The sequence below is a fragment of the Manduca sexta genome, chromosome 13 (genome assembly GCF_014839805.1).
Source record: "Manduca sexta isolate Smith_Timp_Sample1 chromosome 13, JHU_Msex_v1.0, whole genome shotgun sequence".
Classification (NCBI taxonomy): Eukaryota; Metazoa; Arthropoda; class Insecta; order Lepidoptera; family Sphingidae; genus Manduca; species Manduca sexta.
In genome coordinates, this window is record NC_051127.1 from 11,319,706 (window position 1) to 11,335,116 (window position 15,411).

Consider the following 15,411-nt stretch of genomic DNA (forward strand, 5'->3'; position numbering starts at 1 on the left):
GCGCCTATAGTGTATTTCGCGAGATTTCGTCAGCATTTTTTTATACGGTCGACATACAAAATTACATGTATGAACATTTATTAGTTACAAATTATGATATAATAAAATTTAATTATTACAAAAAATTGGATTTAGAATAAATTACAAGAAACATCTAATTTTTGAAAAAAATTAATATACATCAACACTATATAGCGGTTACATGTTTCTATCTCTATTCTAATCCCAACTTTTTAGGTGTCGTCAGGTCCATAATCAATTAAATCCCTTGGCTATCTCCTCACCTAACAGAATAAATCATAGTTGACACTATTGCAGGTAATATATTGGATACATCTAATAAATAATATTTTAATGGACATTCCTAACACACCACATAAATGCGAACCATTCCAACTTTACCTTTGTACCTCCAACTAACAATTACTCACATTATTTGGTAATATAATAGAATCCTTGATTTCACACACATAAAGAGAAAGCAATGAATCTATCGTACATATATACAAAGCATTATATACAATGCTCTATAAGAGCAGTCTTATATGAGTGAGGTAAAACTATTTTAGTGCAAACATTGACTTAATAGTCAAATTACAACTCTCGTACCTGCGTCGTCGGTCGACTGTTCAATAACACACAACAAAAACCTAAAAACTGCATGCAACGATTGCTATTTACGTCGATTTTATTCTTTATGGAAAATACAAATACTTGTTACAGTGGAAAGTGTAAGTTTTTATATGTTATACACAATCCATTTTTGTTTTGTTTCTGCTATAATTTACCACTAGGGCGTTACAGCGCATTGACTACCATCGATCAACAGATCGTCGGGAAAAATTTGTCTACGTTAACAATTTATGAAAACTGCTTGGGAAGAACTCGCAGGTAAAAACAGGCAAAGTATAACAAAATCGACTTACACATATATATTAGACAACAAAATGCCCAGAACGTACGTTCATTGAACTGGTTATTGTAACGGTTAGAAAAAATCTTTTTGCGAATCCTACCATGCCTATTAACGGAGTGTCGATAAACAATCAACGTACGACATCAATACCGCAGTACGCATATCAAGCACCTAAAATGTTATTTACTAAGTCATCACTGCCTCTGGGAGGCAGCAGTTAACATATTATACATTAATAATTATACTAAATGAATATATTATTGCTTGGCCCGTGCTTGTCATATGAAGCTACTGGCAACGCGTTATCAGAGGCAAAATACATGATGTAGCATTCAATGCTAAGAATGTGAATGTATACAATGATTACTAAAATGTATACTATGTAAATATTCCTCATGTGATCTGATATAGATCTGTACTATATCTACAAATTACATCTGTTTCACAACCGCCACTATGGGAAGCCTTGCAGATGTCCATCCTAGACGGGATATTTTGTCTCTACACATATTGCGTATTGTCTATACCTAACATCATTCCCGGCCATTCCCAGGTTCTTCTAGAAGTGGACACCCTACTCACACGTCTGTGTAAATTTGAGAAAATATCTCTTTCGCCCGCGCTGTCAAACGAATTTCCAATTGCCGGCATAACTAACATTTATATGGAGGTCAGGTACTGTGCACTTGTTACTCTGTATAAGTTTTCCTTAAAACCATAATAACTATCGTTTTGAATTTATTTGTAGCTGCTATTTAAATAAATGGGCATGGGTATAGATACAATAAGTTGCTTTTAAAAATATGGTAAATGTATAGTGCCGACACTACATTGTGTTTCGTGAATCAAAGCTCAACAGTAACATTGTTATAGATTACAGGCAGTGGTTGCGTCCACCATCAAGAATCGTGAACACTACCCATTCTACAGAGACAAAAACAAAATGCCACAATACCGCCTTATAGTTTTCTGATCTGGTTAGCCCCGCGATGGAATCGTTTGACAGCGCGCACGTCGAGTGTCGGCGCATGGCGAGTGGTGGTGTTGGTGTTGGTGGTGTTGGTGGCGGGTGTGAAACGGCGTCCCCTAGCGCAGCCAGCCGGCGGCGGCGAGATAGTGTCGCACGTGCAGCTCGGCGTCGCCGTCACCGGCGCGGCGCAGCAGCACGCCCTTCAGCGTCACGTACTGTGCCGCCGGCAGTGACAGCGCCGAGCACAACTGCACACACGACACAATATTGTCAATACACCGATGATAATGTGATATTAGAATGGTAACTTTTTTAATTCTAAAAAAATCAAATTCAATTGTTCCATTAATATCTCTGACAAACTCACAAATACACTTTCCCTATATTAATACTTAATTACCAAAATTCGGAGAAAAATCACTCATAAAATGATTTGAAAATCTTTCCGACATTGCACTACAATATTTAGTAAAATAATTACATGAATCAGGCTTTAATAAAAATATAAGTGTCATGATGTATTTAAATATATTTAAGTAACATATTACTATATACAAACCTGTATCTCATTACTGGTCAGCAGATGCCTCGAGCATCCTGCGCTGTTGTTGTTGCATGAGCTCTTTTTGGAGCATCCACATGCGGTACTTCCGTCCCGTGTGCACCTTGGGCTGGTGGAACTTGAGCCGCTTTCTCCGTCTCTGTTCAATAGTCATAAAATAGATATCAAATTTATAAAAACAATTTCTAATAATATTTTTACATAACGACTAGCAGCCTTCTCGAGTCCAATCTTCTCAGAGGGACTATATATTGTTGCCTCATCTGGAAATCTAACTCAGATTCTCAAGCTGTAATACTATGCTCACACCAGACTAGCAAATTCTTCTAGTAGTCCAATAAGGCGAGCCATGGATAAAGCATCCAAACAATATCAGTATGTAGATTGCATACTTTGAACATAATATAATTCGTTGTTAGTATCAATATATAAATATTACGTACGTCAATGGTTGTTAGATAACACTGTGCAAATAGTATGAGCATTTTACCTTTTTCTTTGCTGCAGCGTGTTGATCTGCGTTAGCTCTTTTGTCTGGTTGGTTTCCAGGCACCCACTGCTGCCCTGGCGAATACAATAGTTATACGGTATCACACCCAAACCAAAAGACTCAAATCATCTGGCTTTACCAAATACAATTTAGTAAAAAAAAAATCAACCCAAAAGTAAAATGAATGTAAGTTTAACATTTTGTTACGCGATAGTTCTGTGGCTCGTAGGAAATCAAGGTCGGCATTCTATATGCTTTAAATATGTTAGTCTCCAGCAGAACATGTTTAGGGCTCCCATCTATCCTAGCGCTACCATATTTATGTCTTAGTTTGCTAGAAGTTAACAACATTTTTATGTTTTAATCACATTCGTTTTATGTATATACAAGGTTTCACCTCATATGTTTGATGGTAAACCTGAGCATGCTGATCCTCCGGTCTCCCTAATCAAGTAGCAGTAGTCTTAAATTCAATTGATATTCTCAAAGACTGGTTTGAAAACTTTGAGACAATGCCATGTAGTCACAACTCACACAATAAATGAACAAATTAAATGAGTATTATTATTTGTAACAAATGAAATTAAAACAAAATAGAGTTTAAAACACATTGGAACACTTGTTAAAATAACAGTAAAACCAGATGAAGTATCTGTAATGTATTGATAAATGCAATACATTAGTTCTGAAACCACACTCTCTATTCTGTTCCTTCTACACACAATATTCAGTCTACTTCATGCATACTAAACTACCACAGAAATACATAACAGTATCTCTTCAAAAGCGTAAGCCAAAACTTACGAATAAAAACATTTACACATGCATATTTCATGAATGTTATTTATAGAATTGTCAACACAAATCTAACATACATACACAAATTATGATGCAAGTTGTAAATTGTCGCTCTAAAGTTCGAAACAGAGTCCATTATTACTTTTCCTGTTTCATATTAGGTTCTATAACGAACATTTGAATTGTGTGAATGAAAAAATAAATGAAAACGTAATGCGAATGTTGCGCATAACGCCAAAAATATCTAAACTTAAGCGTTTCAAATCAGAACATGGCATGTTCTTTGGAAGACGCGAAGATTTACTGAAATGGTATCTTAGTTGTGATTGTTTAACAAGTTTCCAGGGATTTTATTTTGAAAAGATGTTGGAAAGTATATGTTTTTTTTTAATGTATAACTATAACAAAGCAGAAAGATTTACCCAAAGTTCTCCATATTTTTGAACCCCTTACCTTTACTATATTTTGAAGGTAAACCTTCTTAAAGTAATGATTTACATATTAGTGATTTCTTTCCTTCTGCTTTTTTTGGAATCAACTTTTTTTAGTATACAATTGGTAAAACCTCAGTCATAAAAATGGAAAAAAGTTTTATGTTCCGTACTATAAGTTGTAACCTGTAGACAATGTTAGATGAATAGTTTACGATAGTTTTTGGCGTTACGCACTGTGAGCGAATACAAGCGTTGTTCGCGTGCGGCGGTGATGTCGGTGGAGTCGGTATGTGCTCACGTCGAGGTGGTGGTGCGGGTGGCGGCGGTGCGACGCGTGCTGGTCGTAGTGCGCGCACTCCTCCAGCCGCGTGACGCCCGCCAGCCGGTAGCGGTGCAGCTCCGCCAGGCGCACGCGCAGCTCGCGCTCGCGCCACAGCGCCGCCACCACGCCCGCCTGCTCCGCGCGCCCGTAGAACTGCGCCGTCCACCGCAGCCGCTCCGTGAACTCCCTGGCGCACGACACACCACATACATCTTACTACACTGAATTACAAAATATTCATTATGTAATGGTAATACATACTTCTTCTCTTTGGCAAGTTTTCCAAGTGTCTTCTGCTTGTTCCTCTGAATGTTAAAGAACACAGAAACAAGTTGATAGTCACGCACTAATCGTTTTCTTCTTGTTCTCTCACGTAATCTTCTTATGTAAATGTCAACTTGAGACAACTTCAGGGCTAAAATTTAAATAAAGTTTTTTTAGTTACTAAATATTATAAAAAAAGTGAAATAAAATTACATCCTTCAAAAAATTTTCTTTTTATATCAAATTTAGTGTATCTTGCACTTACTAATCAAGAATATATTGGAAAAGTAGATATCATTTTTTACACTTATTTTTATTGTTCCCTAAATATAGCATAGCAAGTCATAATATTTATGCATAGTAACATCTTTTTGTAATACTTTTTTTGTTCAAAAATTGTATTTTAACTCTTCAATTATATATTAATAATTATATTTAATTATAACAACATCAATGTGATCATTTTGTGGGTCATAGATAGAAAATTTAAAACTCACCGACATCTAACTCATCATCTTCAGGGTTCAGAGATAATGTTGATATCAACTGTTCAGCCTCATGATCATGTTCCTGTAATAAATAGAGTCCATACTTGAATTTTATTCATAAAATATGCAGATGAAACAATAGTACAAATTCTGTAATTTTAATTAAATTGATGCTCATTATAAAATTTTATTAAGCAGATTTTTTTATTTGTATAAGTGTCGAACTAGCATGTAGTGCACCTGATGGTAAATGATCACCGCCAGCCATAAACATTTGCAATACCAGAGGCATAGAGACATGTTAGCATCCTAATAGGTGTGAATTCATTTTCTTTACATTTGTCATAGTAGGATACATTTTATGTCCGCCCGGATAGCATAACAGCAGAAAAAGTGACCTATACTAACCCTTTCAAAGTCATCCCGATTGGGCATGTAGCCGAAGGCGCAGCTTCATCATTGGTGATGGCAAGACCTGGTAGTCTGGATACAGCTGTCGGCCCTAGAGGTCCTTCATCTCTATCTGCACAGTGCAGAGATGGCCGTGATGTGCTTTCCACATTGCCCCAAGTTGCACGGCCAATTGTTCCCTCCAAATACCTTGTGATATACTCATCTTTAGCTTCTGCAATTGGAAAATAAGTTTATTAGGAGCCTTTTATTAAGATTTGTTTTTGTTATATATAATTGGGATATTCTAAATGTTAATTTAAATAAATCAAACCTATTTAATTTTGCATGAGTATCCAAATATAAAAAAGACAAGTCATAAAGTATTTCACATAAACAAAGAAACCCTATCAACTTCGACGTCGGCAATTCCACTGACGGTGATCCAACGCTGAAGCAGATGACTAGAATGGATAGAACTTTTCAAAAACATAAACTACTGAATTATAATTTCCAAACAAATCTATAAGTTTTCCCATACCTTCAGGAGTTCTTGTTTCAATATGTTTTGCTATATCTTCCCAATTTCCAAAACCGAATTGTTCTATGGCATCTAATAATCTAACTTCTTCGTTTGCTGACCAACTACTGCGACCTAGAAATATACCAAATGCTCCAGAGTCCTGTAACGCAAAAAACTATTATTTTTCAAAATCATTTCAAAATAAAGCTATCTAGTGCACAGTAATATTGAAAATACAAACCACGAACTGATAGGAATGATCATTTTTATGAGATCCAATCTCAGCACCAAGAGAAAAACACTGAAAATATACGAATGTGGTTATTATCATCGCAATATTTCAAAATTTGCGCCATAACTATAAACAAAAATGGCAGCGTAACTACTTTACCTGCAAACAAATATCGAAATCGACACATTCTGTGCATTTTACACGGACTCCATTTATTTCTTCTTGACAATAAGTACAATTATATTTGGCATAAAGATCTGAAAATGACATGATTAGAATTACAATAAAACAAATAAAGAAACACATTCGTTGGCAAGCTATATAGACTCACCAGCCATTTTTTTCCGTTTTGAGCACCATAGACTAGGTCATCTCACTCGGTGTTGCCAATGAAACTAATGCAGTTGACTTATATACGTATTTTATTTCATAGATTACCTACTGGGAATTTTGTGGTCTACGTAAGATGACACTCTCGCGTATGTAATAATAATTATCGACTTTCCTTTGTGTGTTTCCATCTGAAAAAATATAATGTCAATTGTCAATCATGAGATATGTTTTTCGGAATTTTCATCAAATATTTTGATTGCATTTGATGCAATTTATAGTATAATCCTTTTCAAAAAGAAGTATAAAGCGAAGTCATTATAAAAGATACAACGTGTATGTGCTATGTAATGGAAATTTAAACAATTTATAGTGGTGTAACCCGCTTACGACCATGAAATCCAGCAAAAGAAGGCTCCAGGCCCTTACCGAAGGCTCTGATGGACTGCCCAATTACCTGAAAATGGAGGATTCTGAAACTTCAATACCACCAGTTTTCAGATCTCGTTTACATGAACTATTTTCTCAAATCGAGAAAGAATTTGACCTTTTGTACACGGAAAACTTGAACCGTAAGTCAATATCGTGCTCCATATTTATATTTTGTTTCGTAGCAAACATGTTTACAAATACGCGTTAACAAACACCTTATGTTGTTAAAAGTAGAAACAGAAAGCATATTTATACTTAAATGCGAAGTTAAAGATAATGAAACTGGTTTGGTTTACAAAGAATTTATGATACATAAGACAATATATTTTTTTCTAGTGCAAGAAAAAATAGACATTCTAAGTGAAAAACTGGAACGTGAAAGCTATGTTGGTGACAAACAGAACTTGGAATACATAGAATTTGAAGCAACTGGCAAGAACTCTAAAGTGAAATGTTAGTATTCAATTTGTTTTCTAATTACACACCTATTGTATCTGTTTTATATTCATTCAGTGTTTTGCTAACATTAATTTTTGTATGTTTAGTGGCCACATACATGTTTCATGTATTTGGGACTGCTACTATAAGTATTTTGTTCATCAATTACTAGAAGTGTCAAGAAATGAAAAAATACAATACACACATGTAATTATGATATGTGTGAAAGAATATGATGGAGCAATATCCCCACTATGTGCAAACTCCTGCATGTTGCATAAATAAATTACTGCCTCATTTCTTAACCAATTTTAATGCAGTTTTTACAGAGAGGCTTCTTTTTTGCAAAAGTTTGTAAATATGTTTAATGTTTCTTAGAAATAAAGGCAGAAACACCTGAACAGATTCAGATGATATTTGACACAGAGAGAATATGTCCTAGATTAACACATATGCCACTTTTTATGTTGGTAATTTGCTACCATGGGAAATATGATTCTTTTTAAATTGATGGCACATGTACAGTGTTGTAGGAACTGTTGTAGCGAGAAAGACTTTTCGTATGGAGGAAACCGCGAGCCACACCTAGTTTATATAATTTTTTGTGAAAAGTACCAATATTTATAATAAGTAACATCTTCCATATTTCTTTATCATCATAAAAAAAAATTATGTGTTCCTAATTTTCATAGTAACGCAAAGTAACTCCCAAAAAGTAAAAGCAAGCCACAAGTTGAGGGTTCAGACAAGCAAGATAGTATCAAGTTTTAAGGCACCAACATACAACTGCCAGCTGGTGAGGGAGTTCACTGGGCATAAGGATGGTATCTGGGATGTGACATCAGCAAGACCAGGGCAAGCTCTGATTGGAACAGCTTCTGCAGGTATATTAGTCTTAAGCAAGAATGTAGATAATATTCTGTTGAGATACATCCATAATTATGAGTATGTTTCTTTTGAATAATATAGTCAGTTGTTACCATGCAAACTATTTTTACACTGTAGTATGCACTATGGTAATCAGCTCTCTAAATAATGTTGACTTACCAAACTATGTTGAACAAGCGGAGTAAGACAATGGTTCACCAATAAAAACAAAGTAATAGTCTGAGCCAGCCATTGTGAAAAAAGGCTAACCATACTGACCATAATTTTATTATTATGGCATTTAAGTCACATTGTCAAAATATATTAATATTGTCTCACATTATAACGACGGTCCCTACGTTAAGTATCGAATCTGCAAAATTGGATTTTGCAGATGCAATATAATACTATAATATCACTATAATTCTCCCTTAGATCACACAGCATGCGTGTGGAGTGTAGAATGGGGCAAGTGTCTTCTGCAATACACAGGCCATTCCGGATCAGTAAATTCTATCAGATTCCATCCGAGCAGGGACATTGCTCTCACCAGCAGTGGGGATAACACTGCCCACGTGTGGCAAGCTGCTGTAAACTGGGACTTGCCCGTGAGTACTTTGCTATTCAGTATCCCTTTGTTCCCAATTTTTGTATCTCAAAGTTTGCATCTCCCACCTGCATACCCCATGAATCTATCGTCAAAAACTGTTCTAATTATAAATTTCCATCTTCTACTGCGAATTATTAATAACCGCTGTGTATATGTTATAAACCTAACTAGGTAGACCAATTATTACTAGATGATATGCTTTAAACCTAATTAACTAGATAGACCATTTACTAGATTTACTTGTCAAGTCGTATTCAAGATTTCCCTTATGTAAGATCTTTATAACTTCATAATTAAGAAAAAACTTTAAATTTTTCTAACCAGCGAGGCCAATCATCAGAAGAGGAATTGGAAGGCGCTGGCGAAGAGAGCCTGGGTGATGGTGGAGACAGACCTGAAGTACTCCGTACGCCACTCACAGAGCTGGTTGGCCACCAGGGTGTGGTGGTGGCCGCTGACTGGCTTACCGGCGGCGACCACGTAATCACAGCTTCATGGGATCGAACTGCTAACCTTTATGATGTCGAGACTGGCGATTGCTTGCAGGTTCTTACAGGTCCGTTGAAGATATTTTTTTTAAAGTTCATATTGCTATGTTAGCAAGATAGGCTGGGTAGTAATATTATGTCTAAAGATAAGTCAGACAAATTCCATTTGATAATGTAAATAAATTTTAATTTCTGATGATAAATTAATAACCATTGACTGTAATAAAGATAAATGAAAGTTAAAAAAAAACAGTTTCTCGTCAGGTGGTGTGTTTATTCATTTCCAATGTATCATAGATACTTAATTAAAATTATTTTCAGGTCACGACCATGAGCTAACACACGCATCCGCTCATCACAACGCTAGGCTCGTAGTGACGGCGTCCCGAGACACCACCTTCCGCCTGTGGGACTTCCGAGAGCCCATACACTCAGTCTCGGTATTTCAAGGACATACAGAGTAAGTGTCGTTAGCTATGCTTAATGTTTCTGAAAGCACACTACACAGTCCGTCGATATTGTTGTCCATAATAGGGTTAATTAGTAATAATTTTGGAGATGCCTTAAATAAAATTTTTATATATAGCATAAAATATAGCATAACCGGTTCTGCAACATAAAAACTGTTACGCCAACCCCATATTAAAGTTGGATAATAAAGTAATTCTGTTCCACAGGAGTGTAACGTCAGCGGTGTTCACACGCGAGGACAAAGTGGTGTCGGGGTCGGACGACCGCTCGGTGAAGGTGTGGGACGTGCGCAACATGCGCTCGGCGCTCGCCACCATCCGCTCCGACTCCTCCGTCAACCGCGTCGGCGTCAGCGGCGGCGGCCTCATCGCCATCCCGCACGACAACCGCCAGGTGCGCCTGTTCGACCTGCAGGGACAGCGCCTCGCCAGGCTGCCCAGGTCCAGCCGACAGGTGAGTCAACCTTACAGTATAGAGAAAGGGTCTTAGACAACATTATTATAAAGATCCTTTAACTAAAATAAATACTATTTCCGGTTTACGACGTGGAGATTCCGTAACATGACTATTTCAAATTGATAACTACTTTCCAATTTTGTTTAGTAGTTGGTTACAGATAAATAATACCCGCCAAAACTTTTTCTTAATACTAAAGAGCACAAAATCCCAATGTTGCAAGATCCTAACCAATTATAATATTCTATTATGTATTTTCGCACAGGGCCACCGCCGTATGGTGACGTCAGTGGCATGGGCCGAAGACATATCGTCCAACATAAATTTCTTCAGTTGTGGGTTCGACCGCCGTATTCTTGGCTGGTCTATTCAACCTTCGAAGGAGAACTGAGCTCTAGATACAGGTATCCATTATAGAAATGTGTATCTAACATTAACAACCACTTGCGCCGATAAATCTTGGCAGAATTTAAATAGGTCTATTCTAAAAAAAAAATACTAATTAAAATAAATAATAATATATTATAATCATAAAAAACGAAACCCATGAATGATAACTGCGCTAACTAACCGCTGCTATCCCATACCTATTATGTTTACTGATATTCAAAAACAATTATTATATATATTTTTACTTGTCACTACAATTTAAACCTTGATTTTATATAAATTGAGCTCAGTTTTGTAGGCACAAGTGGTATTAAAATGTTCTGTGTTGAAATGTATGAAGTTAGTAAATTAGTTGATAAGAGATTTTGTCAAAATTGTCATTATTGTGATTGTTTTTGTGTATTAAAAGTATATAGAAGTGTGGTCGGAAAATTGTTAACATATAAGAAGGGCATGTGTTTTGTCTTTATTAATAAGTATGATAACTTAGCCCTACGTATTATTTAAAATTTGAATAACATTTGTTCAATATTTCAGGAAAAATCTTAATGTCATTGTTGATCCGTCTTAGATATGTTTTCAATAAAAATCGCAAACGACGTATAAACTTTGGCGTGAATAAGCAAATGCGTTGATAAACAGGCGAATTAATAATTGTTTTTTTTTTCTATAGTAAGGGATAAGTTATACATAATGTATAAACTATTTTTATGACGTAATTTACTACATAGAAAAAAAATATTTTTCGTGTGATTACGGGCTGGTTTATGGTGAAAAATACTTTATGATTATAAACAGACTATGGCTTTTATCTATTTATTGTAAAGAAATCTTTATTATCTTTGGATTTCTATTGCAAGACTATTCTTTATGACTTGGTGTTTTCGATTCCAAAATATTGCTTCGGTGAACACTGCTTTAATATTTAATTCAAGCACAAATAGTAGATAATTATTAGATGGGTTTAATTAAGTAACGTGCGAATTGTTGGTTTTTTATTAGTTTATTAGCTTTAGATTGAATCAACCTAAAACATCGATATAATTTACTTATATCGATTGCTGAAATGGCGTAACATGATACGCCATTGATAAAGTACTGAATGCGTATTGGTTGAATTGTATAGGAATATAAAGATAAGAACAGATATCATAATGTCAAGAGGTATAAATGCCTCTTAAAAAGTGGAATTATTATCGATAAAACTTGGACTCTCATCATTCTTTTACCTAGTATATCATGGCTCAAATCGCGTGATTGCTAACAGCTGTTTTCAGTAAACGATACCAATCTCAATCTTCAATTCGATCCCGACAATGATCCAATCACAATAATACATTTGTAAACATGTCAAATAAAACTTTGTTCTGGTTGGTAAATATTTGGGATATATAAAAAAGGATTGGGATTGTTTATTAAAAATAGCGGTTAGTAAATGTAATATAATATTTTTCCCACCACTATTATGGTTTCTATAGAATCGTACCCGTTTTGTTATTAAATTACAAGTCATTTAGTACTTTCACTCTTAAATAATTCATATAAAGTTCAAAATTACAATGCAGAAATTTGTCAAGTACATAATTATTAGGGTTGTTGCTGTCTCCATAATGTTAATGCAATTGATCATCATCCTAAAATATATTATTATGATTCTAAATGAATTATCTCCCTTTCATTCGTAACAGTAGTGTGATATCATTACTAGAATATTCTTTATTGTATCCGATAGGAAATTCTAATGTAAAATACATAATCAATTAGTGACAACTATATTATTTGTAAAATATGTATTTAAATATTCGTACTGTGACCGCTGTAATAACTATCCGTAAGCATTGTTATTTAAATGCCTCAAATTACTTGCAAATAGCGTATAATATGAATAATAAGAATATGTCTATGGTGATAAATAAAACAATAACATAAATCGGAACGTAGCAATCTTTCCAATAAGGAAAAGTCTATTACTTAGATCAACATAAACTTGGAATTAAATAGCTTAGACGGTAAAATAAATACGGTAAAAGCTCGAATAATATATTATTATTATAAACGTATGATTATAACCGATCCTGCGCATACATCGATAAAATAGATTAAAGAAATGTAGTATTTATTAGAGATGTTAGAGTGGTATCGCACTAGCGAGGTGTAAACGTGTTTCGAACGAGGCGAATGATCACGGCGCTTGTTACGTCGCTGAACTACGCAACGAGGTTGTGTCGTTAAATCAACATTTATTACGCAAGCGCAGCGCCTCATCACGGTGTCACTATTTAATCACTTCGTTAGAAACACGCTCGCATATCGCCTTATTTTTATTACTTGTAATGGTCATTAAGGTTCAAGGTGTGAAATGGCTTAAGAAGCCTACCCACATAACCGGGTCGTACCAAGACCGTGTTATGGACGTATCATCGAAAGATATACGATATGGACTTCTATGCCCACTAGATTTTAATCTAACAAACGTATCAGCAGAGTAGCTGCCAGTTCTGGCGCTTGCGCACCGGCTTGGCAACATCACGGGCCATGCACAGACCGTAGCAGCGCCGGCAAAATATTCTTGTCGGCCATTGTTGACAGTCCGTGCATGGCACGCGACGGTATTAGTCGGTGACTAAACGATCTAGTAATTGTAGTCTCATATTTTTCATTCTAAAGGATAGTTTTTCGCCTGATACCTTCCTAGCACGTTCATTGTATGAAACAGTCTTGTGAGCAGAGTGCTCAAAAGGTGATTTTAAGAAAATTGGAAACGGACATATAAAATGTAGTTTGACTTTTAATAGTGTGTGATTGTCTTTTAACACTTGCGACCCTGAGATATATTCATTGTAATAAATACTGTTTGTAAACAGTTCGATGAAATTCATACAATGTCTTTAGAAAGTTTAGAAGACGTAACTATACTATATTTTAGCCGTATTGTTACATATCTTTAGACATAACCGCGGGCATAATATAATATATCTGCAATACGCCTAGTCATCCACAATGTATCTTTTCTAGACCAAAGAACAAAATCGTACAGACAAAATTATTTTGTTTTTACTTACCCGCTAATGGCTCTGTACTTACCATTTTAAGTACGTCACATATCAGATTTGGTATCATAATAATGAAAATAATAACATTTTATACGTTATATACCCGCACATTTTTTAACACTAGTGTTTGCATATGCGTTAAATGTGCATTGGTATATAATATTGCAAGTTATTTTTAAAAATATGTATGTAGATTTATTTGGTCACAATTAGGATATTGTTCATATTGTTCTTGAACAAATTCTCGCCAATAACATAGATTTTAAGCCAATGTGATTGTCTAAATTATGAGAAGAAAACAATATTTTAGTAATAGAGACAAACAATCTTCAAAAACACAGTTTGAAATCATGTTTGAAACGCTCTTTGAAGCTATAGCAAGTTTTTAAATTTAAATTACTTGTTCATACATCCAATATATGACGATATGTAAATAAACATTGGCCCTAAAATGTACATAAAACTATCTTATTTATATTAGTTTAACTTGAAGTTTTATGTTATTGTATAATATATGAATATGCCTCTGTTATGTAAAAGATTGATCAAATCATAATAAGATTACAGTCGCTTTAGGTTGGTCAGATTGAAGTACACAGAAATCATCTTGCACACAATAATATCCAATGTTTTAAAATACGAATGTCATAGTGTAAATTAAAGTTCTGTTTAGTGTTGCTATTATTTTCGAATAAGCTGTCGATCAATATTTTTGATGACGTCACAAGGGCATAAGAGTTTATTATTACAAACGACAAGCATTTTGGGAATACGACTTCAGGCTGACCACCTATAGAGCCATCTTTTTAATGTAGCAGGCATGCGGTTAAAATAATTACATAATTATATTTCTGTAACGCCTTTTAAAAAAAAATATTGTTGTAGTAAATTAGTATTTACTTTTATCTTGTATAATTAAAGAACGCAGTGTAATATGTACTCAAAATAGTTATTTGTATCGTATCAAACATGTTATGGATATGTCTTATTGTAATTAATATTATAAACACTATCAGTTGTTGGATAAATCATCTATAAATGATCTGAATATTTTTGTTATGCCGATTGTGGTATGGAAATACATAATATAAAAATAATATATAGTTTTTTTCTTTTTATTTATCTTTTATGCATATTTTATCACTGGGGAAGGAAGGTAAAAGGACCCACACTCTAAATTGCTAGATGGATTTGCAAAGTTATGACATTTAATAAATTTATTTATGTCTCTGTTTAACTGAAATCGAAAAAAAATATTAACTGAAATCCTCTATGAGTAAAAGAGTTTATTTGGAAGTTGACTAAAAAAGACTTAAAATCATTAAAATTAACGTAAGTGTACACTATGCCGGCCTAGTAAAATATGTCGTCATTTTGAATTATTGGCGTAAAATAAGTAAATAATTTTATTGTAATAAAGTCATGATTTTTACAATTTCACATCAACTAAATACAATCAAAATAATACGATTTTCAAATATAAATAT

At 34.5% G+C, this 15,411-nt stretch overlaps 2 protein-coding genes across 2 annotated transcripts; one reads left to right on the forward strand and one right to left on the reverse strand.

Moving 5' to 3' along the window:
• Positions 1-1,495: 1,495 nt before the first annotated feature.
• Positions 1,496-6,730, reverse strand: LOC115443403 (transcriptional adapter 2B). Its single transcript, XM_030168785.2, is given in 11 exon segments — positions 1,496-2,134; positions 2,446-2,587; positions 2,939-3,012; positions 4,469-4,679; positions 4,754-4,907; positions 5,254-5,326; positions 5,653-5,690; positions 5,693-5,869; positions 6,176-6,317; positions 6,399-6,458; positions 6,549-6,730. Coding segments are annotated over 11 exon segments (1,350 nt in total). The 5' UTR covers positions 6,696-6,730; the 3' UTR covers positions 1,496-2,002.
• A 169-nt stretch (positions 6,731-6,899) lies between these two features.
• On the forward strand, positions 6,900-15,027 carry LOC115443388 (WD repeat-containing protein 37). The gene is made up of 8 exons (XM_030168761.2): positions 6,900-7,291; positions 7,488-7,604; positions 8,282-8,473; positions 8,892-9,064; positions 9,391-9,622; positions 9,876-10,014; positions 10,232-10,478; positions 10,747-15,027. Exons 1-8 carry the CDS (start codon positions 7,114-7,116, stop codon positions 10,870-10,872), a joined length of 1,404 nt encoding a protein of 467 aa, XP_030024621.1. The 5' UTR covers positions 6,900-7,113; the 3' UTR covers positions 10,873-15,027.
• The last annotated feature ends 384 nt before the right edge of the window (positions 15,028-15,411 follow it).